Source organism: Bombus affinis, unplaced genomic scaffold (assembly GCF_024516045.1).
Source record: "Bombus affinis isolate iyBomAffi1 unplaced genomic scaffold, iyBomAffi1.2 ctg00000305.1, whole genome shotgun sequence".
Taxonomy (NCBI): Eukaryota; Metazoa; Arthropoda; class Insecta; order Hymenoptera; family Apidae; genus Bombus; species Bombus affinis.
The window spans coordinates 50,369-76,175 of record NW_026108990.1 but is presented as its reverse complement, the minus strand read 5'-3'; the positions used below and the strand labels follow the sequence as shown (position 1 = coordinate 76,175).

At 36.9% G+C, this 25,807-nt stretch overlaps 2 protein-coding genes and 1 long non-coding RNA gene across 5 annotated transcripts; all 3 read right to left on the bottom strand.

Annotated features, from left to right (window-relative positions):
* Positions 1-669: 669 nt before the first annotated feature.
* On the bottom strand, positions 670-1,401 carry LOC126927914 (uncharacterized). The gene is made up of 2 exons (XR_007716045.1): positions 950-1,401; positions 670-818 (listed from the first exon to the last, which is right to left on the bottom strand). It is a non-coding gene; the product is annotated as an uncharacterized LOC126927914 (long non-coding RNA).
* Positions 1,402-19,443: 18,042 nt separating this feature from the next.
* On the bottom strand, positions 19,444-21,911 carry LOC126927909 (omega-amidase NIT2-like; the record flags this gene model as incomplete). Its single annotated transcript, XM_050743901.1, has 5 exons — positions 19,444-19,773; positions 19,890-20,123; positions 20,403-20,571; positions 21,014-21,198; positions 21,770-21,911. Coding segments are annotated over 5 exons (822 nt in total), but the record flags the coding sequence as incomplete, so codon positions are not given.
* An 832-nt stretch (positions 21,912-22,743) lies between these two features.
* LOC126927903 (G-patch domain and KOW motifs-containing protein-like) lies at positions 22,744-24,938 on the bottom strand. 3 transcript variants are annotated; one of them, XR_007716036.1, is made up of 5 exons: positions 24,622-24,937; positions 24,152-24,509; positions 23,969-24,072; positions 23,596-23,854; positions 22,744-23,322 (listed from the first exon to the last, which is right to left on the bottom strand). XR_007716036.1 is itself a non-coding variant. In XM_050743891.1 (4 exons), exons 1-3 carry the CDS (start codon positions 24,759-24,761, stop codon positions 23,977-23,979), a joined length of 594 nt encoding a protein of 197 aa, XP_050599848.1. In that variant the 5' UTR covers positions 24,762-24,938; the 3' UTR covers positions 23,268-23,854; positions 23,939-23,976. The 3 variants fall into 3 exon arrangements, 2 of the variants coding, with proteins under 2 accessions (XP_050599848.1, XP_050599847.1); XM_050743891.1 differs by having other exon boundaries at positions 23,268-23,854; positions 23,939-24,072; positions 24,622-24,938; XM_050743890.1 differs by having other exon boundaries at positions 23,268-23,854.
* Positions 24,939-25,807: the final 869 nt, after the last annotated feature.

The following is a 25,807-nucleotide window of genomic DNA, read 5'->3' as shown; positions in this document are numbered from 1 at the left end:
ACAAAAATGGATATCTCAAACCATGTTTACAGTTTTGCACATTAATTATACTCGTCGAATCAAGGTTTCAACATAGTATTTCGTTCACTAGTACTACTTCACGTTTATTATATCCAATAGAATTAACTACTATTTAGGTAAATTATTTTTTGGGATGGTCAAATAATGCTCTTTTCTCATTATACCTTCGACATTCGCTTTTTACATAAAATCAACGGGCTGTGTTTACACTTTTGTCAACTTTTGCTTGTCACTGCATATCAAGGAAGATTGAAATATAAAGTAATTCGCACAAAATAGTAGATATTAGTATTGATGTTATTGTATTCCATATTTGACCTTAAAACATGAATCAAATATGAAAAATCAGTCTAAGTATTAATGAAATTTCAAACATTTTTTCTAAAAGAACGGAACTTTCCTTTCTAATGAGCACTATATGATGCAATAGAAAAACAATTTGACACTGAAAATTGTGGTCAAGATCAATTTTGCGCTACACTTATTTAACCAATTTTCATCAAATCGAAGGTGTAGAATGGCTTGAAAAAGAAACCGCGATAAATACTTTTTTGACACTTTGTACAAAGGTGTATATCAATGTGTATATCGATACACATACTCTGTATGTGTATATCCGTGGAATATATATCCGTTTTTCGAAGCAAAATGTTATCTACCTGTTCAAAAGAGCAAAGCAAAAACACTACATAGAGGGTTTGTTACTGTTGACACTCTGTATTTCCGTGCGCAAAGTATCCAACCAGATATCCAGGAACAGCTTTCAGGGAACGAGATTGAATGTTGATTGAACATACCTATTTGATCGAATATATTTAATATGGCAATGTTACGTATAACAATATACGTATGGAATTTTAAATGTCATGAGGGTTGCAGCGGACTCGATTTTAATTACATTAAACATTTTGCTCATTGATGACCTTACCTTAATTTTTTTCTCCTTCCTCACTTTCTTCTCCTATGCGAGTGACACAGCAAGATTGATAGTAACAAGCGATTTCATTAAAACACAATCTCCTTTTCCATTTGATGAACACGATACGAGACGAGGGAATGATTTAGGAACACGACTTTCGAGCGGTTTCAACAACTATTAAGTTTCATTTATAGCAACGAACACTGCCAAAGACGCAATCAAGAAGCTTCGCGTAGGTGCCGTAGATGACGTAGATGAAAAAAGGTAGATCAAACGTAAATGACGAAATTATACATTAATTTATTTTAACGCGTTAAAATTACGCTAATGACAGTTGCTCCTTTCTATCCGTTCATATATTTAAGCCCTATATGCAACAAAGTGAATGTAGCATCTGCAAGCGTGTTAATTGGACAACGACGAATTTCGTTTCGCAAACACGGACACGTGAAACATTTTGAAGTTACGCGGACGCGAGAGTAATTCGTTCCCTTAAATTGCTCAATTTCCATTTCTTTCGCCATGTATATTCGAGTACTGCATTTGAATTGCAGAGCAGTCGGAAGTAACGGCGCACGTCGTTGATATATCGACAGGAACATGAATTCTTTTTTCATCGACCTATTAAACCGAATCAAGTTTTCAAATTCAATCATTTAATTTCATCGTTTTACATCGAACGTTTCAATCTTTTTTCTTTTAAATACCTTACCTATATTTCATCTCGTTGAATATTCCATATTTTTAATGCTACTACCACTTATTGGTAATTACAAATATGTAATTATCGTTCTGAAGTTAGAAATTCGAAATAACATTCGTCAGTATATTTTTTTTTTTTTTTTTTTTTTATTTATTTATTTAAATTCACTATTTGTCCAATTTGGACATTTGGTGGAATTTTTTAGCGGTTACATTAGCATGTTGGTGGCTACCCCCAGCGGGGTACCATCCTCGTGTTTGTTAGGTTATGTCCTTTATAAGGTCTGCTGGGTGCTTCCTTTTTAGTCTTCTGTCCATATTTGTGATTTTGTATGTTTCCGCAGCTAGCCGGTTTATGTGTGTTGCTATTCTTGATTTGTATTTCTCGGAGTATCTGCTGATTTCTTCCTTGACCGTTGGCATTCCCAGGTCCCTTCGTATATCTTCGTTTCTGACGTACCAAGGTCCGTTTACTATTGTTCTGAGTATTTTAGCCTGTATTACCTCTATTTTGTTTATATGGCTCATTGCTGCCGTCCCCCATAGTGGTATTCCGTACGTCCAGATTGGTTTTATGATCGTTTTATATATTTTTACTTTATTTTCTGTGCTTAGTTTGGATTTTCGGCTTGTTAGCCAATACATTTGTCTCCTTGTTTTCTGTATTTTTTCTACTATTGATTTGATGTGTAGTTTCCAGGTAAGTTTTTGATCTAAGTGGAGTCCTAGGTATTTGACATGCTTTGTTTGCGTTATATGCGTACCGTTCAATAGGATGTTTGGTGGTATCTTTTTCCGTAGCGTGAATGTAATATGGTTGCATTTATTGGGGTTTGCTTTTAATTGTTTTTCTTGTAGCCAATTTTCTATTTTTACGATATGTTCTTGTAGTATTTTGACTGCCGTTTCTGGGTTAGTATGCCTGGCTAGTATAGCTGTGTCGTCCGCGAATGTCAATACTGTGCTGTTGGTAGTTGTTGGTATGTTCGCCGTGTATAATGTGTATAGTATTGGGCCTAGGACGCTTCCTTGTGGTACCCCGGCCTTGATGTCTTTAACTTGAGAATGTGTGTCCTTGATTTTTATTACGAAGGTTCTGCTGCTTAGGTAGGATTTTATTAAATGGTGTATTTGCTCCGGGAATTGTTTCCTAATTGTTTGTAGTAGACTTTCATGGTTAATTTTATCGAATGCTTTCTCTATGTCTATAAAGAGGGCTGTGCAGTATTCCTTGTTTTCTAGTGCTACTATTATTTCGTTTATAAGCCTGTGCATTTGCTCTATCGTGGAGTGTTTGTTTCTGAAACCAAATTGGTGATCCGGTATTAGTTTTTTTGTCTCTATTATTGGTTTTATGCGGTCGTATATTATCTTTTCCAGTATTTTGGAAAATACTGGGAGCAGTGATATTGGTCTGTAGGATGCAGTTTGGTGCGGGTCTTTGCCTGGTTTATGTAACATTTTGATTTGTGCTAATTTCCATGGTTTGGGGAAGTATTGAATTCTTAGAATTGCATTGAATATTATTGTAATTAGTCTTATTGCTTTTGGCGGGAGGTTTTTCAAGATTTTACCATTGATTAGGTCGATTCCTGGCGCTTTGTTGTTTTTTGTTTTATCAATTATGTTTCTAATTTCTTGTGCCGATGTTTTAGGTATGGTGTATTCCTTGTCGGCTGTGGTAGTAGTGGTTTGTGGATCCTCCTCCGTATGACTTTTGAGGTTGCTGTTGTTGATAATGTGTGGTGTGAATGTGTTGCAGAGGTGGTTGGAGAATTCTTCAGCTTGTTCTTCGTTGCTTCTTGCCCATGTGTTATCTGCTTTTCTGATTGCCGGGACGGGTATTATTGGCTTCCTTATTTTTTTCGTGGCTTTCCATAGTGAGTAGTTGGTGTTCTCGTGTGTGGAGAGTGTCCCTATGAACTTTGCGAATTCGTTATCGTTGTGCTCCTTTATTTTATTTTTTATTTCCTTTGCAAGTTTGTTTAAGTGTTTTTTGTTTTCTCGGGTTCTGTATTTTTGCCATTTTGCTTTTGCTTTTCTTTTTTCTTTGATTTTGTCGAGTATTTCTTGCGGGATTGTTATTGTTTGTCTGCTGGTTGGTTCGGGAGTAGTGGTTGTCCTTGCTGCTTCCTGAATAGTTGCTGTCAATGTTGCTACTGCCTGTTCTATGTGTTCAGGAGTTTTTAACGGGATGTTGCAGTTTATTTTGCTTTCTATTATTTCTTTGAAAGTTTGCCATTTGGTGGTTTTGTTGCATAGTGTTTCTGGTTTGCTATAGTGAATTGGTTTGTTTCTGTATTCAATTATTATGGGTGTATGATCGGAGCTGAGCTCGAGGTTGGGTGTTATTTTTAGTTTATTTGTGTTTAGTCCCCTTGTAACTGCAAAGTCCAGAAGATCTGGTTTTTTGTTCAGGTCAGTCGGCCAATGTGTCGGTGTTCCTGTGGATAATATATTGAGGTTATTATTTCTTATGTATTTTTCCAGTGTTCTACCTCGAGGTGTAATGTTTCTTGACCCCCATAGCGTGTGCTTGGAGTTGTAGTCTCCCGCTGCGATGTACTTGTCCCCTAGGTCCTGCAAGTATTCTTCCCACATTTTTTTTTTTTTTTTTTTTTTTTATTTATTAGAATATTTACAATCAATTCTCGTTGAGAATTTTCAGTAACTTAATTTGGCGTGATACAATGACATGGATTATAATAGCTTTATATTGTTGATTCTAGTAGGACTAAGGGTTTAATCTAGTGGGTATTTTCTTTTTAGTCTGCGGATCTGGTCCGTCGTGTCCAGTAGTTGGGTGACTAGTGGGTTGTGGTGGTTGTTGACTCTTGTGCTATATCTGCTTCTGGACTTGTGTATTTCTTCTTTGACTGTAGGTATCTTGAGGTCTCGGTGGATTGTTTCATTGGTAACATACCAGGGTGCATTTAATAGGGATCTTAGCGTTTTCGATTGGAAGCGTTGGAGTATTTCAATGTTGGAGTTACTTGCTGTTCCCCATAGTTGGATTCCGTAGGTCCAGACAGGTTTTATTACGGCTTTGTAGAGGGTTATTTTGTTCTGTATGTTTAGTTTGGAGCGTCGGCCCGTGAGCCAATAGAATTTTCTTAGTTTTTCCTTTAGTTGCTTTGTTTTTTCCGAGATATGATTTTTCCAAGTTAGCCTCCTGTCCAGGGTCATGCCCAGGTATCTTACGGAGTCCTTGCTTGGGATTATTGTGTTGTTAATGGTGACCTGGGGGCAGGTTTGTTTTCGGAGCGTGAAGGTTACATGGGAGGATTTTTTTTCGTTTATTTTAAAACCCCATTTTTGGAACCACTTTTCCATGGAGTCGAGACTTCGCTGGAGAGTGGATGAGGCAATTGCCGGGTCTGCGTGGGTAGCTAATAGTGCTGTGTCGTCGGCAAATGTTGCTATTGTTACCTCGTTTGATATGGGTAAGTCGGCAGTGTAGATGGAGAATAGTAGGGGTCCGAGGACACTACCTTGCGGTATGCCGGATTCTATTGGGAATGTTGCGGAAGTGGCGCCTAGACATTTAACTATGAATTGTCTGTTGGTAAGGTAGGATTTTAAGATGGAGTAGTATGGGTGGGGTAGGATTTTTTTAAGCTTGTAGAGTAGCCCTTCATGCCATACTTTATCGAATGCCTGTTGGATGTCTAGGAATACGGCTGAGCAGTATTTTTTCTTTTCAAGGGTTTGGCTGATCATGTGGGTTATGCGGTGGATTTGCTCTACTGTTGAGTGTTGTTTTCGGAAGCCGAATTGGTGATCTGGGAGAGTTTTCAATTCTTCTAGGAGTGGAAGGAGACGATTCGTGAGCATCCTCTCGAATAGTTTAGACAGGGTAGGTAAGAGACTGATTGGGCGATAGGAGCTGGCTTCATATATTGGTTTACCGGGTTTGGGGATGAGGGTGATTAGTGAGATTTTCCACGCCTTAGGAAAGTGTTCTAGGCGGAGGATGGCGTTGAAGATTGATGCGATGAGTGCGATCCCTTTTATGGGGAGTTCCTTGATTGCTTTATTTCCTATTAGGTCGTGACCTGCTGCTTTCTTGGGGTTTAGGCGACTGATTGCTTCTATGATCTCTGCAGAAGTGAAGGGTTCAATAGGAGGGGACATTTGGAAGGGAGTGTGCAGGTATTCGGTGACGTCCGCTGCAGCTATGGAGGAATGGGGTTGGAATACTTCAGTCAGGTGTTCAGCAAATATGTTGGCTTTTTCTATAGGGCTACGCGCCCATCCACCCTGCGGGCGGCGGATTGGAGGTATTATTTGTGGGGGGCGCGTGAGTTTCCTGGATGCTTTCCATAGTGAGTAGTTTGAGTCGGCTGTGGGGGACAGGCTGGCGAGATATTTGTGAAAACGGTCGTTATTGTAGTTCTTTATGGTTTTGGATAGTTTTCTAGTTGCGTTGTTTAGTTTGCGTTTGTCCTCCGGTGTTCTATGGGTCTGCCATATCCTTCTTAGTCTACGTTTTTCTGCTATTTTTTTTAATATGTACTGGGGGTATTCGTGATTGCTGATGGACGTTTTTGCCGGTGTGGAGACGCGAATAGCGTTTATTATGCTCGCATTTAGGTATTCCGTGGCTGCTTCGATTTCGTCATTGGTTTTTAGTGAGGTTGAGGCTGAAGTTGTGCGGGTAAAGACTTCTCTAAAGAGCTGCCAGTTGGTGTGTTGGTTATGAATGGAGCCATTAGGTGTATTCTCGATGATGGTTGAACTGACTGTTACTATCACAGGGGAATGATCAGAGGAGAGATCGGCCGAGGAATTGATTTGGACGTGTCTTGGCGAGATATTTTTGGTTATGAAGAAATCAAGGAGATCGGGTATTTTGTTTGTGTCGGTGGGCCAGTGTGTGGGTTCGTATGTGGTAAGGTAGTTGAGGTTGTTGGTTATTATGCTGTTGAGGAGGTTTTTGCCTCTTACTGTAACCAGTCTGCTACCCCATTGGGTGTGTTTAGCATTGTAGTCTCCTCCGGCTATGAATCTATTGCCCAGGGTGTCCAGGAAGTAGTCGAAGTCTTCTTTGGCGATGGAATGTCTGGGAGGGCAGTATACAGCTGAAGTGGTGATTGTACCATGACAGTCTTCTATTGCTACGTTTGTTGCTTGGAGGTAGTCTTTCTGGAATGGTGGAAGTTCGTAGTGCTTAATGTTTGATTTGATTATGATTCCGGTGCCACCGTGGGCCTTTCCGCTGGGGTGTTGGGTATGGTAGAACTTGTATCCGTTTATGTTCAGGTAGTTTTTGTCGGTGAAGTGGGTTTCAGATATGAGCATTATGTCGATTAGCTGGTGTTTTAGGAAGAGTTCTAGCTCAAGTTTGCGTTGCGCTAGACCATTGGCGTTCCACAGAGCTATGCGTCTTGGTTTTATTTTGTGTCTGGGCGTATTAATTTTTCCATTATGATTGTTAATAGCGATAGCAAATTGTTTATTTGCTCTGATTGTTTCTCTATTAGCTTTTCAAGTCTAGAGACGTTGTCTGTGTTAGGTGAGGTGGGGGCACTATTTTGGGGAGGATCCCTGTGGCTATTTGGTGTATTTTGAGTGCCTTGTACCGCTTGGGCATAGGAGTTTGAGGGAGTGGTGAGTTTGATAGGGCTGGGTGTTTGATTGGTTGGGGGGATTGGGATAACGGTGGATTTCGGCGAGCTGGGTGTTTGGTAATTTTCCTCTTTTGTTCTAAGTTTGGGGTATTTGCTTGAGTACAGAGTTTTGTAGGCTGAGCAGCCTTTGTAGTTGGCAGGATGATCACCTTGACAGTGGATGCACTTCGCTGGGGTTTCCGGTGATTTCCTGCACTGGTCGGTGGGGTGTGTACCTGCACATTTGACGCAGCGGAAGGTGTGGTTGCAGTATTTCTGTGTGTGCCCATATCTTTGGCACCTTTTGCATTGGACTATCTCCTTTTTGGTTTGCGGTGGTTCGAATTTAACGATGGCGTTCATTATGCGACTGATATTGTAGATTTCCTTGTTGTTTGGTTTCTGTTTTAAATCAATGAAAAATAGGGATAGCGGGTCTTTTGTGACTCTATGCCTTATGTTGCTGACATTGGTGACTTCGTGGCCGAGTTTCGATAGTTCTATTTTTAGTTCGTCGATGTCTGCGGAGTGGTGGATGTTTCGTAGCACCACCCGAAAAGGTCTTTCTTCTTTGAGTTGGTAGGTGTGGAAGTTGGCGTTCAGGGCCCTGAGTGTCTTGGTGAGCTTCCTGTAAGCTTCTGGATTCGTAGGCAGGATTTTTACCTGATTGTTGGTTATCTTCAGGTTATAGTCCTCCTTGGAGATATCTCTCTCTAAGGACTTGGTCATTGTCTGGATGTCGATGACATCGTTAATAAATATTGGTGGGGGAGGGGGGCGTCTCTGTGCGTGGTGGTTAAGTGGTGAGCCTGCGGTTTCCATGGCATCGTTGGTGGATTCCAAAATTGCGAACCTGTTGTGGGTGTTAATTTGCGTTGGTGGCTGTTCGTTCGAGTTTGTGTCTGCTGGTTCGGTTTTGCGTTTTTTCGCCTTATTGGCGTCGTTGGCACGGGGGGATCTGCAGAATTTCTGCCACGGGGGGAGTAGCGCGGGGTAGTGATGGGTTTGGACAGGCGAGCCTGGTCGTGATTGTTGGGCCATCATCGAGCTAGCTATTTCAATATGAATAACTAGTCGTGAGGCTATGCGGCAGGGATCGGGTTGGGGTTAGGTGCGTAGGCTTTTCTTCTCTCTGGCGGATAGAAAACACTTGGGAAGATAGGAGCACGTTGTGTTCACTTTCGACGGTTGGGCGACACGTGTTGTTTTCGAACTTCACTGGGCACTAGAGGCACGTCTGCACGCTTCGGCACTCGACAGCGAACTGACTTCCCACATTTGTGTTGTTATTTTGTGTCGCGGAGGCACATATACTGCTGACAACTGGAAGTAGTTGCTGCTAGTTTGAACTGTAACAGTGGTTGCTTGTAAATATTCTTTGTTAACTTGGCTGTGTAGATAATGTTTGATATCGTTTCTGATTATCACTGCTATCCCTCCGTGAGCTTTTCCTGAGGGGTGTTTGGTATCATATATGGTGTAGTATGGTATTTTCAAGTAGCTTTTTGTAGTGAAGTGTGTTTCTGAGACAAGTAGTATGTCTATATTGTTACTGTATATGAATGTTTTAATTTCAAGGGCCCGTTGTTGTAGGCCGTTTGAGTTCCAGGCTGCTATTTTTAGAGTGTCCGTTTTTATTTTTTGCTTAGCACGTTTGTAATTAGTTGTAGCATGACTGTGATTTGTTGGGTTTGCTGTCTGAGTACTGCGTTTTGTTCGCTTATCATTCTGGTTAGCATTTCGGTGTTCTTTATGGATTGTTTGAGCAGTTCTTTGATTTCTGCAGTGTCATTGTTACTATTGCTGTGGTATTGGTTGTGTGTATGTGTTGATTGGCTGGTTACTTGAGCGTAGCTTAGACCACTAATGGTGTTGGTGCTGTTAGGTTTGGTGTTTGTTGCTTGCTTTGTATTTGGTATTATTTCAGGTTTTATGCTGTCCTGTTGGGCTTGTGTGTTAGTGATTGTCCTGCTTCGTAGGGGCGGGAACAGTTTGCGTTGTAGTTGTTTCCTAGCTTCGCAACCTTTGTAACTGGCTGGGTGTTTTCCGTTGCAGTTGTAGCATTTCACCTCCTCTATATTTCCCGTGGATGGACAGTGTATCGTAAGATGATTTTTTGCGCATTTAACGCATGCCGGGGTTCTATTGCAATAGTTTTTAGTGTGTCCATATTGTTGGCACCTTATGCATTGTGGGATTTCTTTTTTATGCCTGGGTGGCTCCACTTTTACTATTGTGTTTAGTAATTTTTCTATATCGTATATTTCCTTATTGTTGTTTTTAGGTTCTAGTTCAACTAGGAATAGCGGTAGTGGTTGCTTGGTATCGTATTTGTTTATGTTATTTATTGACCTTACTTGGTGTCCGATTTTTGCCAGTTCTTCACTTATTTTTCCAGTATTTGTTTTTGGGTGTAGTCCCCTGATTACTGCTTTGTAGCTTTTGTCTGTTTTGAGCTGAAAAGTGTGATATGCTGCATTTTTTTCCTTTAGTGATCTTGTAATTTTTCTGAATGTTTCTGGGGTGTTGGTTTGTACTTTAACCTGGTCTATTTTTATCTGTTTGATGATGTAGTTGTCTTTTCCTGCGATCTTGTTTAGCAGTTCGATGAGGGGGTCAATTATTTTTGCGTCTACGTATATTGGTGGTGGTTTGGGTGTACGGTTTGTCGGACTTTCCGTTGCTGCCTCTTCCGGCAGTGCGCTGAATGGATTGTGCAGTTTGATATCTTGTAGCCATTGTTTTTTTTCATATGTATCAATTTTCCTCGCGCTTGCGAGCGGGGTTACCTTCCGTTTTTTGCTGGAGGTTGCCACCGTCCAGCTTTCTTCCTGGTGTATTGGTATGTTTTACTCTTCGTCGGATTGTGTTGTTTCCATAATGTCATCATTTTTCTCTACATATGTAGAGTCTGTAGCTTTATTTATGAAAAATGTTTCACCGGAGTTAATTATTTTTATTGGTGGAATCTGCATGATTCCACTTTTTGTCTATTTTTGGCTTTAACTTTGTCCCTATCTCTTCTCTCTTGCCGCACTTTCACTGGAGCACTGTTTCGCACGTCCGTTTAGGTCGCCTGCCCAGGCGGAACTCCGTCAGTATATGATTCTACGTTTTATATAGAGTAGTAAAAATGATACAATGAGTTTCGGTAAATAACCAATAAAAATTTTTGTTCCTTTTTCTTTTTCTTTTCTTTTGTTTTTTTTTTTTTTTTTTTTTTTTTTTGTTTTATGTATCCAAGGTCGAGAATAAACTATGTGCACGTTTCTTTTTTTTTTACGTATGTTTTTTTTTATTTTTTATTTATTTATTAAAATTCACAATTTGTCCAATTTGGACATTTGGTGGAATTTTTTAACCGTTAAATTAGCATGTTGGTGGCTACCCCCAGCGGGATACCATCCTCGTGTTTGTTAGGTTATGTCCTTTATAAGGTCTGCTGGGTGCTTCCTTTTTAGTCTTCTGTCCATGTTTATGGTTTTGTATGTTTCGGCAGGTAACCGGTTTGGGTGTGTTGCTATTCTTGATTTGTATTTCTCGGAGTATCTGCTAATTTCTTCCTTGACCGTTGGGATTCCCAGGTCCCTTCGTATATCTTCGTTTCTGACGTACCAAGGTCCGTTTACTATTGTTCTGAGGATTTTAGCCTGTATTACCTCTATTTTGTTTATATGGCTCATTGCTGCCGTCCCCCATAGTGGTATTCCGTACGTCCAGATTGGTTTTATGATCGTTTTATATATTTTTAATTTATTTTCAATGCTTAATTTGGATTTTCGGCTTGTTAGCCAATGCATTTGTCTCCTTGTTTTCTGTATTTTTTCTACTATTGATTTGATGTGTAGTTTCCATGTTAGTTGTGTATCTAAGTGGAGTCCTAGGTATTTGACATGCTTTGTTTGCGTTATATGTGTGCCCTTCAATAGGATGTTTGGTGGTATCTTTTTTCGTAGCGTGAATGTAATATGGTTGCATTTATTGGGGTTTGCTTTTATTGGTTTTTCTTGTAGCCAATTTTCTATTTTTATGATATGTTCTTGTAGTATTTTGACTGCCGTTTCTGGGTTAGTATGCCTGACTAGTATAGCTGTGTCGTCCACGAATGTCAATACTGTGCTGTTGGTAGTTGTTGGTATGTTCGCCGTGTATAATGTGTATAGAATTGGGCCTAGGACGCTTCCTTGTGGTACCCCGGCCTTGATGTCTTTAACTTGAGAATGTGTGTCCTTGATTTTTATTACGAAGGTTCTGCTGCTTAGGTAGGATTTTATTAATTGGTGTATTTGCTCCGGGAATTGTTTCCTAATTGTTTGTAGTAGACTTTCATGGTTAATTTTATCGAATGCTTTCTCTATGTCTATAAAGAGGGCTGTGCAGTATTCCTTGTTTTCTAGTGCTACTATTATTTCGTTTATAAGCCTGTGCATTTGCTCTATCGTGGAGTGCTTGTTTCTGAAACCAAATTGGTGATCCGGTATTAGTTTTTTTGTCTCTATTATTGTTTTTATCCGGCAATATATTATTTTTTCCAGTATTTTGGAAAATACTGGAAGCAGAGATATTGGTCTGTAAGATGCAGTTTGGTGCGGGTCTTTGCCTGGTTTATGTAACATTTTGATCTGTGCTAATTTCCATGGTTTGGGGAAGTATTGAATTCTTAGAATTGCATTGAATATTATTGTCATTAGTCTTATTGCTTTTGGCGGAAGGTTTTTCAAGATTTTACCATTGATTAGGTCGATACCTGGCGCTTTGTTGTTTTTTGTTTTATCAATTATGTTTCTAATTTCTTGTGCTGATGTATTAGGTATGGTGTATTCCTTGTCGGTTGTGGTAATAGTGGATTGTGGATCCTCCTCCGTATGACTTTTGAGGTTGCTGTTGTTGATAATATGTGGTGCGAATGTGTTGCAGAGGTGGTTGGAGAATTCTTCGGCTTGTTCTTCGTTGCTTCTTGCCCATGTGTTATCTGCTTTTCTGATTGCCGGGACGGGTATTATTGGCTTCCTTATTTTTTTCGTGGCTTTTCATAGTGAATAGTTGGTGTTCTCGTGTGTGGAGAGTGTCCCTATGAACTTTGCGAATTCGTTATCGTTGTGCTTCTTTATTTTGTTTTTTATTTCCTTTGCAAGTTTGTTTAAGTGTTTTTTGTTTTCTCGGGTTCTGTATTTTTGCCATTTTGCTTTTGCTATTCTTTTTTCTCTGATTTTGTCGAGTATTTCTTGCGGGATTGTTATTGTTTGTCTGCTGGTTGTTTCGGGTGTAGTTGTTGTCCTTGCTGCTTCTTGAATAGTTGCTGTCAGTGTTGCTACTGCCTGTTCTATGTGTTCAGGAGTTTTCAACGGGATATTGCAGTTTATTTTGCTTTCTATTATTTCTTTGAAAGTTTGCCATTTGGTGGTTTTATTGCATAGTGTTTCTGGTTTGCTATAGTGTATTGGTTTGTTTCTGTATTCAATTATTATGGGTGTATGATCGGAGCTGAGCTCGAGGTTGGGTGTTATTTTTAGTTTATTTGTGTTTAGTCCCCTTGTAACTGCAAAGTCCAGAAGATCTGGTTTTTTGTTCAGGTCAGTCGGCCAATGTGTCGGTGTTCCTGTGGATAATATATTGAGGTTATTATTTCTTATGTATTTTTCCAGTGTTCTACCTCGAGGTGTAATGTTTCTTGACCCCCAAAGCGTGTGCTTTGAGTTGTAGTCTCCCGCTGCGATGTACTTGTCCCCTAGGTCCTGGAAGTATTCTTCCCACATTTGTGTTGTTATTTTGTGTCGCGGAGGCACATATACTGCTGACAACTGGAAGTAGTTGCTGCTAGTTTGAACTGTGACAGTGGTTGCTTGTAAATATTCTTTGTTAACTTGGCTGTGTAGATAATGTTTGATATCGTTTCTGACTATCACTGCTGTCCCTCCGTGAGCTTTTCCTGAGGGGTGTTTGGTATCATATATGGTGTAGTATGGTATTTTCAAGTAGCTTTTTGTAGTGAAGTGTGTTTCTGAGACAAGTAGTATGTCTATATTGTTATTGTATATGAATGTTTTAATTTCGAGGGCTCGTTGTTGCAGGCCATTTGAGTTCCAGGCTGCTATTTTTAGAGTGTCCGTTTTTATTTTTTGCTTAGCACGTTTGTAATTAGTTGTAGCATGACTGTGATTTGTTGAGTTTGTTGTTTTAATACTGCATTTTGTTCGCTTATCATTCTGGTTAGCATTTCGGTGTTCTTTATGGATTGTTTGAGCAGTTCTTTGATTTCTGCAGTGTCATTGTTACTATTGCTGTGGTATTGGTTGTGTGTATGTGTTGATTGGCTGGTTACTTGAGCGTAGCTTAGACCACCAATGGTGTTGGTGCTGTTAGGTTTGGTGTTTGTTGCTTGCTTTGTATTTGGTATTATTTCAGGTTTTATGCTGTCCTGTTGGGCTTGTGTGTTAGTGATTGTCCTGCTTCGTAGGGGCGGGAACAGTTTGCGTTGTAGTTGTTTCCTAGCTTCGCAACCTTTGTAACTGGCTGGGTGTTTTCCGTTGCAGTTGTAGCATTTCACCTCCTCTATATTTCCCGTGGGTGGACAGTGTATCGTAAGATGATTTTTTGCGCATTTAACGCATGCCGGGGTTCTATTGCAATAGTTTTTAGTGTGTCCATATTGTTGGCACCTTATGCATTGTGGGATTTCTTTTTTATGTCTAGGTGGCTCCACTTTTACTATTGTGTTTACTAATTTTTCTATATCGTATATTTCTTTGTTGTTGTTTTTAGGTTCTAGTTCAACTAGGAATAGCGGTAACGGTTGTTTGGTATCGTATTTGTTGATGTTATTAATTGACCTTACCTGGTGTCCGATTTTTGCCAGTTCTTCACTTATTTTTCCGGTATTTGTTTTTGGGTGTAGTCCCCTGATTACTGCTTTGTAGCTATTGTCGGTTTTGAGTTGAAAAGTGTGATATGCTGCGTTTTTTTCCTTTAGTGATCTTGTAATTTTTCTGAATATTTCTGGGGTGTTGGTTTGCACTTTCACCTGGTCTATTTTTATCTGTTTGATGATATAGTTGTCTTTCCCTGCGGTGTTGTTTAGTAGTTCGATGAGGGGGTCAATTATTTTCGCGTCTATGTATATCGGTGGTGGTTTGGGAATACGGTTTGTCGGACTTTCCGTTGGGTCCGTTGCTGCCTCTTCTGGCAGTGCGCTGAATGGATTGTGTAGCTTGATGTCTTGTAGCCATTGTTTTTTTTCATATGTATCAATTTTCCTCGCGCTTGCGAGCGGGGTTACCTTCCGTTTTTTGCTGGAGGTTGCCACCGTCCAGCTTTCTTCCTGGTGTATTGGTATGTTTTGCTCCCCGTCGGATTATGTTGTTTCCATAATATCATCATTTTTCTCTACATATGTAGAGTCTGTAGCTTTATTTATGAAAAATGTTTCACCGGAGTTAATTATTTTTATTGGTGGAATCTGCATGATTCCACGTTTTGTCTATTTTTGGCGTTAACTTTGTCCCTTTCTCTTCCCTCTTGCCGCACTTTCACTGGAGCACTGTTTCGCACGTCCGTTTAGGTCTCTGCACGTTTCTTGTATTCGTTTCTTGTATTTTTATGAGGAATTCAGTCTTTTTACGCCACAAGAGTCTCAACGTTTTCGTTTTCACGCCTACGTTACGCTCGTTAAACACGTTGCAACAAGACCATGAATAAGGATAACAGCTTTAATGTTTTCACATGTGTTAATTTATTATTTTAGACCTTAAATATTTTATTTATAAAATCTTTATTCAAACAAGTTACCATTGTCGCTACAATAAATCAATGAACGAAATCAGTTTAAATTTAAAATATCATTTCATAATTTCTCGTCACTTGTATCTAAAAACAACAAGAAAACGGTGTACCCACATCGTGCGTAGACGGGAAATTAAAACAGTGGAGCTTAATTGAAACACTGATCATATTCCGCGATTGTAAAACAATAATAGAAAATCGTGTTTCTTTCGAAGGGTATGAAATTGTCAGGAGATTATGCCATAAATGAAATTGGAAACTGGCTGGTCAAAGGGATTAAACTCAATTAAACTGAACTGTGTTATATTGTACAAAGGCTAGAGAACTGCTACCAAATATCTGCTAGTTTAAAGGTGTCCATTATAATTATAAATTATAATTATATTTCAAATTCAATCTCCTAGTAATAAGTAAATTAATATTTTACCTAAAATCTGTGATATAGATAACAAAAATAAATTCTTTACATTATTCGTTAGTTTGCAATATAATTTGAATATTATCTTTATTTTCTTGTGTCTTTGTTATTCTTAAAAGATAAACTGCTTATTTACAAATGTAACACTGCATATGCTATTGATAAATCATTTTATATTTAATTCTGCAACCTTCAGTCATTGTTAAAACTTGTTGTTGACAATACTGTCGGTTAATAGAAATTTCTAAAATCCCCTTGTTTCTACTCGATTAAAGGGTATATTGCAGAAACTATGTTAGCTACAGTGTTAGCTACAAATCACCTTTGTCACTCCATTAAACTTATACACAATAGTATTGTTTCTTGTTTTCATTTAAAATAAAATATGTTATTGTAGGAATGAAGCAGAATGTTCAAATAATTGAAACAACTTTTTGTCCTATAATTAGTGGCTTTCATTTTAAAAATTAAAAAATTTTTAATCAACGATATTTGGAAGTTTCGATCTAAAATGACCAGGAATTGAAACAGAAAATATTTTGATGCCAATAAATACGTATTCTTCACACATGAAACAAATATGAAAACAAAAATCGATGTATATGAATGAATTTTGAAATGGGGAGGAATTATATGATTATACCCATTCTCTGTTGCGTTTAATTGTTTCAATTGATGTCTCATGAGAATTTTCATCGAATTTTTTAGAGATCCTGGCTGTAAGGTCTTTTTAAAATTATAAGAACAGATTCAAATTATAACATTTGAAAACTTGTGGTTACAAAACTTACTTGTTTCTCATAATTATTTAAATGAATCTATTCGGCATTTTGAGTGACCGTCCCTTTATGGCTCGGACGGTACCTCTCCTTCCTTTGGTAAATTCCGAATTATCTGTCCTCCCCGAGCTGCAAACCTGATGACTTAGACAGTAGGGAAAAACATCAGGGAAAACCTTTGGCTAGAAAAGTACGATAGACGAACAAAATTTAACGGCTGATGGGGAGTATCAACAACATACAAGGACAATCATCAACAAAGTGTCGTACCGTGCGGGTGAAATACTGGAGTTTCAATAAGATCCTATTATAACCATCGAGTTCAGACCATCAAACTTTGTTTGCATAAAGTAAGTGTAAACAAAGTGTCAAATTACACTAACACTCGATCTATTAAATCCGTTCCACCTTGAGCGTTAATTCATTCAAGGTTCGTGGTATCGATCGATCGGTCGGACGTGCCCGGTGGCTCTTTAGTTGATGATTTGTAACAGAATCCTTGCATTAACACAGATTCTCAGAACACACAACTTCACCCAGCAGATATCGATTACAGTCAGTTGTCACTAACGATGCTTTTATCAACAATTTCTTTACCTGATCCTCTGTTGATCCTCTGGAAGTTTTAACTATATATATTCTCTAGGAACAGTAAGATTTTAATGATATAACTTTACTAATGAGATCTTAATGTCATAAACGGTATCGAAACTTCTTAATTAATGTCGTTATCGAAGAAGAGACTCGTAATCTTCTCAAACGAAGAGCACTTGATGTTTACAAGTAGAACTCGATATCTTAGTTTCTTAAAATGTGTTTCTGTCTTTACTTTCTAAATGTAAATGTTACGTCGCGTGAAAAGGTCCGCGCGACGTACTTTAATGTCTGACCGTCCAGACCCAAACGTCATTAGAGAACCCTCAATAAAACTAAGGCCCACCATAAACCGATTCTCATTAGCTTGCAGAAACCTTGAATCCTGCAAGCATTTTCGGTTTATAGCGGGTACTTAAAAGGTCCTTAGGTTTATTGAACGTTCTTAAATATTACGGAGTAAGCTGGTAGTTATGACGGGAAAAATTGTTAATTATATGACAGGGAAAATCAGGCATTTAGAGATTAGAAACATCTGGGTTTTCCCACGAGTCATGCCGTTAGGATACTTCCATATCCCAACTTCAACCGTTAACGTCTTAGCTAATGGTAACGGGGATCTGTGTCCTCACATTCATAACGGAAAGTACGAACAACGAATCAGCTTACTTCGTTAAAAACCTCCATCGTCATTGACACAGGTAGACGTCCGAATCAGTCAGTCGTTCGAGTCAGTCGTTCGTAGTCGTTCGAGTTAGTCGTTCGTAGTAGTACGAGTTAGTCGTTCGAGTAGTACGAATCAGTCAGTCGTTCGAGTCAGTCGTCAGTGCAAGCCACCCAAGTCAACCAGTCGGAGTCAAGCAGTCGACGTCTCTTCATTCAGTCTTTCGGTTGATCCTGTTGATTCGATTCAGTCAAGGTTGGATCTGATCAATCGCCACATCTACTACGATCCACGAGCCTTCCTCTCTCAGATTGGCAGTCTGAATCTGAGCAAGATCCAGGCAATCTTCAGACTCAACGACGTTACTATTGTGTGTGATTAAACGAAGCTGTTGGAGAAAAATATAATCATAACCCTACCAATCACGGAGTTATATTAATTCAACCACCCCTATTATCTTAACGGAAATCAGGGGATCGATCTACTCGCGGCGTCGATCATTAGAATCGTAACGGGAATTTACGACTCCCGTTGACGTGTTTCCTCGCGATTGCGTCTCCCCGCGATAGCTCGAAAATACAGTAAACTTTATTCAAAACGAGCCGTTTATTCGTTACAGGCCGTTAATAAAATTGCACTTTGCACAAAGGAATTGCCGTTAATAATTTAAGATTCTCTGCTCGTCGTACAGGCTATATATCACGTAATTATTCACGACGATCGTAACGTTTAAGTCCAATTCCAGCTTAAAATCCCACGTGAGCTATACTACCACAATAGCCTGAATTTCTATTTGTTCGTTTACTGCCTGTTCGTACTGCCTGTTCATCCGTTGTAAATTACAGCAAAATCTTCTAATGTGTTCCAGAATATGTCTTCATGGAATTTTAATAATTTATTAAATCTATAGATAACAAATGTAAAACTTATTAATTTATAATTAATATAAAATAAGAGAGCACGAAACTTCCTATTTTATGGACATATTAAATATTTGTAAAAAATTCTCTATCATTAGTATCACTTTAATTACTTTAAAGGATATAATCCCATAAAGCCGTGACCCCTGAAAGAATCGATGTTCACGCGTGACAAATTGGCGTCGTATGAAAGTTCCGGTATGAACGTTACTAGAGCTGATACCAGCTAGGGGCACAGGTATATGTTCTGGGTCCATTATATATTTATAAAGGGCTGCCGATTCAACGAGTGGTCCGGGTAAATTTAAATTGTAAATAGACAGAGATTTCAAGTAAAAGCCTGGATAAGAGCGGATATGGTATGAGAGTCTGTTGTGGAAAGAGGAACAGGCTGCTTTTATTTGTAAAGTTTGAATTTCCTCTATATCGAAGGTGTTTAAGCCGCAAGTGTGTTTCATGTTAATCGTTCATGTTAATTCATTCGAGACCGAGATTTTATTGAAATACGATTCCTGGGTGTCAGTACGATCTGAATGTTTTGTTAGAATGATACTGTGCTTTTCTCTCTCTGGAATATCCTTTTCATATTTTAATTTTAAATCGATGACAATCTTAAATTTTGTACCTCATGTTTTTAAAATATAAAATTATATACTATGTTATGCTATAATGTATTATGTACAGTTATATATATTATGCCTACTGATTGATATGAATTTCTTTCGGTCTCGAATGCGTTAAAACGGAGCGCAAAGAAGTCGAAATTACTTATTGTAATTGGTAAAACATCGTGAAAGGCAAACAGATACAAGAAAGAAGTTAAACTATAAATTATATTTGCGACATTGTTCTGTTTTTGCTTTCATTAAGCCTTTCATCAAGACAGCCGATCTATAAATATTAATCGACCGATTTCTCTAAGCTTGTAACTTCAAATTAATGTTTATATATATAAAGAGTTACGTATTAATCTATCTAAATATTTAAAAAGATGTTTAATGTTATAAATGATGGATATTAAAGATGTTCAAAAGAATGTAGTCTTCGCGTGTTCTTTATCATATCCCTGATCAAAGACATTCCAATATTATTACAATATCCAATTACATATTGATACACAAGATATACAGATTATTATTTATCACATTTTGGTTTTCTTAATTGAGTTATTCATTTAGTATCATTAAATGATAAGTAATTAGTAATAATTCATAAAAAAAAAAACGGTATTGTAGTAGAAATATTATAAGAAAACATTTTCTGTTTCAGTGTAGAGTTACTCCTTCTTATAGACAGTGTCGTACAAATCCGTACGTCTTTGAGAAAATGTAGGTATCTGAGCCCTTACTTCCTCAACAACTTTCAAATCTGAGAGAAAAGAAAAACATACGAAGTAATAAGTAATGCTTGCTAATAAATTCAGCAAATACAGAGGGAGCCGGCAAAATCGATAAACCAACGTTTAATGTTAAGCTGGAAATTACCGATATCGGTGACCACGATATTTTCCTGAGTTTCCAAATCATAAAGGATTTTCCCCCAGGGATTTGTCAACTGTGTATGTCCCCATGCGACATAACTTGCTGAAGGAACACGAGCCGGTGATATACAGGCGACGTATAATTGATTGTCATTCGCTCTGGAACGCTGAAGTAATGACCAGTGCAGTGGTCCAGTGGTCATATTGAATGCCGCCGGATATATCAGCATTTGGCAACCTAACACAGAGAAACGGGAAATATGAGACCACTGAATTTTAGTTAACTTTGTAGGTGCACAGTCCACATTCCATAATTTATGAATATGCGAGAACAGTCCTCTTGTCGTGCTTCTAATTCTTTTATTTATTTCATTTTCAGCGAATATACTGGTTTTTTTAATTAAGCTCCTTTTTATACAGAGTTACAGATTATATTGATTATATTTTATATAGAATATATTTAAGAAAGATAGTTACTTTCCTGCTAGTTAAGTATTGTTCGATTAAGCTACTGTACCTTTGTTCCGATAAATGCGTGCCATTTCCTCGAATCTGATATCATAGCAAATGCCAATACCTATTTTCCAGCCCTTCACATCAAACATTGTTAGGGAATTACCAGGACTGAGTGAATCACTCTCTCGGAAAGTAATCTTGTTGGGAATGTCGATGTCGAATAGATGTACCTAATAACATAAAAATATAGTTGCTAACTCTATTGCTGTAACTTTTGTAATTTAACATCAATGTTACGAACTTTTAAACTTTAATTGTTTTTTATTTAATAACTGACAGCGTTTTTATCACTTTCTTTTATTAAAAAGTTTTATCATTTAATAATATTTGAGAAGGAATATTTTTTAAGAAAAAATAAGTTTTTTCCTATGTGAAAAATTTATATTACACGACAAATATATTGTACAAAAACTTATATATTATATTACGACAAAAATGTATGTTTCTCGTATCAAAAAGTATTTTATAAACCTATAACATATTTTGTAAATTATAGAATTGGTTATAGTACACGTATGTACATATGTATATTCCTAAATTATTCCTAGATAGAGTCACTTTCTCCACCCCAATATTTTCAATTTCAAAGCCACATGGACGTATATTATTTACCTTCCGGTGTTTTGCTATCAAAGTTCCATCGGGACCCCAAATAGTACAGGTATTGTACAATTTATCGCCCTCTATTTCAGGTATCGTACCACCAACTACATAAATGCTGTTTTCCTTAGCTGCCTTCGATAAAGCAACGCTCGTTTCACCATCAGGAATACTCTCGGCGTATTTTGGAAAGTATTCTGCATTGCAATATTTCAATTAATGAAAAATAACTGTCCTTTGTTCCAACCATAAATTAGGTTGAAATGTTTGTCAATTTTTTATTTTTTAAATTATTAAAATAACTAAATTTTATATTTCGATTTACTTAAATATATAATTACTTAGATAATAGTACATATAATAAATTGTTTCTACAGGTTCAAGATGAAAAATGAATATTTAGAAATGTTCAATTACAATCATGCTATTTGGGTTAGTACCAGTGACTTGTTACTTAACGACTTTGCTAGTACTTTTTCAAACATAAAGTTAGATTTTAACTAACTTTAATTTTTAACTACTATAGGTGGAATTATAAATACAAAATAATTGATAATACTAGTTTATAAGTACCTAATTATTAGTATCTTAAAAAATATATTTATACAAAAATCACGATAATCATAAAACTGGGGAAATTCTATATTCTCGAGTCAATTCACAATCTTTATGGAAGTATAAACGATAAGGTAATTTGTCTACTTTTACTTTTTTCTATATAGTTGTTATACATATAATAAATTATTAGAAAAAGAAACAAATTATTACGTATTCCATATGGTGAATTAAAGCATTCAGGAAGAGCGATAATATCAGCATTATGCTCTTTCGCGCTGGAAATGTAGGAAACTGCCCGCTCTACATTTTTGCTTTTTACTTCATTTACTTGAAGTTGTACCAAGTGCCAAGCGAAATGCTAAAATGTTGGAAAAGTTAAATACACTCGGTTATATATTTCCCATACTTTTTATCTATAAATACTTTATACATAGTGAATACTTACTCGACATCGTTCGCACTACTTGTTTAGCGATGTTCGTAAGTATCATAATGTTCTTTGAGGTCATGTATGGTACTACTCGATATCAACATTACGTAAGCAATACGCGGGGATTTTTTATAATTATTGATAAAGTTTAGGACATTAACTTTGATGTAATTGTAAACATTATTACATATTATAATTAAATGTAATTTTCAGTTAAGGGTAAGAAAAGAAATATACTGTAGTATCGTGGGCAAAAGGCCCAAGATATCGGCCGAACCGTATACAAAGTGGCGAGAGCCGTGGCGCCGTCGAGTACATCAATGTGTCGTCGGTCCTTTCAAGTGGACAGTTTTGTGGAAAGAGTCTGCGTGACCCTGGCCACGGGGTTTCGGGACACGTGTTCGATGGGACGAGAAAAGAGAAAGAGACGCTAATGGTAGAGTTAGTTGAGACGCCAGCGAGAACGAATGCAAAAGGCGTGCAGTATGGGTTGAGAAGCGAGAGCGTGCGAGTGCAGATGCCGAAGACGAGAGTTGTAGAGTTGCTAGCGTTGTAGAGAGATCGAGTTGTTAGTTATAGAGTTGCGAGAGTGATTTGAACGGAATAAGACTTTTGTGTTTTAGTTCAAGTTGAACATTTATCGTTCTCTGTCCATTTAATCTCTGTTATTTTTATTTATCTTAATAAATAGTATTAGGAGAATTTTACAAATCTAAATCATCCTAATCCTATCCTTTTTCCGATACTACAATACTTTTGTAAAAATACACTTTATTATAAAATCTGTATAAATAAAATTGTACAATTTATCTTGAAAGTAAAATGACCGAATACGTTCCTGGAAAATATTACTGCCTACTAAATGATCGAGATCTTGATCTTTCTCGTCTTTCGTGTTTCATTCTGTCTGCATAATCTCTGGGTTTCTTATCTCTAACTTTTTCTCTTTCTTTGTCTTTCTTTTTATGTTTTTTACTTGATCTTTCAGATGAGCAATCGTGCTTCTTATGTTTCTTTGACTTCTTCAATCTTTTTAATTTATAAGAATCATTACTATTAGAGTTACTTCTTTCTCTCCGTCTCTTCTTTTCAGAATCACTATCGCTGTCATCATTAGATTCGGAGCGCCTTTTTCGCCTATCTGATTTTTTATCCCCCACTTTATCATACTTGTTCTTATTATGCATCGTACTTCCGATTTTCTTTCTTTTATTACTACTTTTGTCACCATCTTCACTGTCTTCGGGGTCAGGGGACATTGATCTTCTTCTATCCATCTTTTGCTTGATTCCCTTGGATTCCTTGTCCTTATATTCCTCATACTTTTTTGTATCTGAAATTAACCCCATAAGATACTGAAAGCTAAAACCTCTACATTTATCATATTTTATATAAAAATAGAAGGGACCTTTAAAAAATTGCATGCAACAACACACTTACAGGTACTCTTGAATTAGTTTTTCTACGCGTCTGATTATGTATTTATATGTATATGTCAATTCAAATTTATTTTCTTAAAAGTCCCTTAATGAAAAACTAACACTTCATATTAACTTTGAACTTTTGAGTTCTTATATAAATATTCTGATTTAGTCACTGGCTGTACCATAAATTCATTTACAGATATTATATTTCCACCAAGAGCTAGTTTTATTATGAGCCTTCCTGCATCATCATCGAATCCTTCTATTTGACCATAATTATTAATTTGTTTTCCAGCTATAATTTTCACAAATGTTCCTTTCTCGATTTTAACCTCTTCCTCTTCTTTTTTGGAATCTGTATTTTTCTTCTGCAACGCCACTTTGTCTGCTCCAAGACCCATACCTTTTGGTCGTAATTCTGGTATGACAGCTGCTACTAATCTGTAATAGTTAGAATAAACGATTGTGAAATAAAAAATGATGTTCTCTGTTTACTTTCCAATAAGTGATGTATTAAACACATATAATTAATTTAATCCAGAGTAAAATTCATACTTTTCATTTCAACCAATTCCCTTTCCTGGTTGCCATCCCATTCCCCGTAACATAGCTACACCAAAAGCATCAATAGGAATTTTTTCATAATCTTCTAACGTAGACTGAAAAATACAAAACGATATTTATAATATGCAAATGTAATACATCTGTGCATTGCACATCAATATGTTGATAACGTACCTGTTCTTTGCCTCTTAATGATTCATCTTCTACTAAAGGTAAAGTTAAATCATTTGTTTTAATTTCATATTTATTCTTTGACTTAAGTTCCTCAATGATTTCTTTCGTCGCTTGCTCTTCTAAAGTAACAACTTTATTTTCACTATCTTCAACTGGCTCTTTCTTTATTGATATTATTGGCGATGTTTTTCCATTAGATAGCTTTGATTTTGCCTCGTTAACACTAGCGTCTCCTACCTTTTCCTTATCTGCCTTCGGAAGGAAAATGTCTGCATCTATTTTATTAACAATTCTATCATGCCAGGTTTTTGAACCTAGTAACGGAATAATTAGAGGTTCATCTTTTTTTTCTTCCTCACTGAAATAAAAAAATTGTTTTCAAATATATATATATTCCGCTATTGGTGATTTTTATAGGTTAGGTTGAGGTTACATGTTTCTTGATTATAAATTTTACTTTTTGAACTCACCCTATTACTTTAATACCTTTTTCATCAAGGCATTCAATGTAATCGACTTTCTTTTTTTCTTGTGGAATAGCATTTTTTAACACAGGTTTCTTAATAGATTTCAAAAAACCGAAGGAAATTTTCTTTCCTTCTTTTGCCATTTATTTGTTATTTCAACACTGACTTATAGATCAATACACATGTATATACTAGACATAAAGATCGATGTCACTTGAAACTATGTACATGAATCTAATATCTTATTATACTTTATTAATCTATTCACAATTACTTGCACATTACTAAAATTTCATTCCGACAATATATCAAGCGCCTGAATAAGTGACATTAAAGTAAACATATATCAGAGAGGAAATACGAAGAACTGACGCCTATGGTTTTCTATGTTACAGAGCTAGTGCTGCACCATACGGCCAAATGCCGAAGGTGGCTTATGTTAGTATATACCTGCCTATACGTTTCAATCAGAAAATCGATATTATGTGTTCATGTGAAAATTCACATTTCCCTAGGAGCTGTATTTTGATAGATTTAAGCTTCTAATGGAGCATTTTAAACGTATAGAGTATACTATGAAGTAGATAGTAGTGCGGATCATTTTATATTCATAGAAAATTTGAATGTATAGAAATGTACAAAATGTTCGTGATATGCAAAAATATGCAAAATATTCAAAGTAAACCAATCATCAAAAATTTTAGAAGGTGAAACAAATTTCTTTAATAACACCTAGATTAATTTTTATTTGTTAACCATCTACATTCTACTACGCTTTTCATTCTACCCTAGTTTATGCACCATAGCGCATGACAGCGCTATTATGTCCTTTACAATTTATTCAAGATCATTCTATTTTCAGATCAGACTCTCTATTTTTCTTTTTGCATCCTGCAAATTATCGTGTAGTGATGTAAAACGAAAGCTATTGCTCGTTAAAATTTGACGTAAAATTTTGTTTTCATGAAAATATACATATGTTGAATTAAATAAACTATGAATGAAATAAATAAATATTTATATATAACTTAGATTTCACAGATTATTTCGATATCGAAGTACTTCTTACGTATTAACGAAGAAGATAAAACATACTAATACAAGCATAATTCAACTGAGCGATTATGATAATGTTAATGCGCATCTCCGAACGTGCAGAGGATAAATGAGCAGATAAGTTGCTCCCATC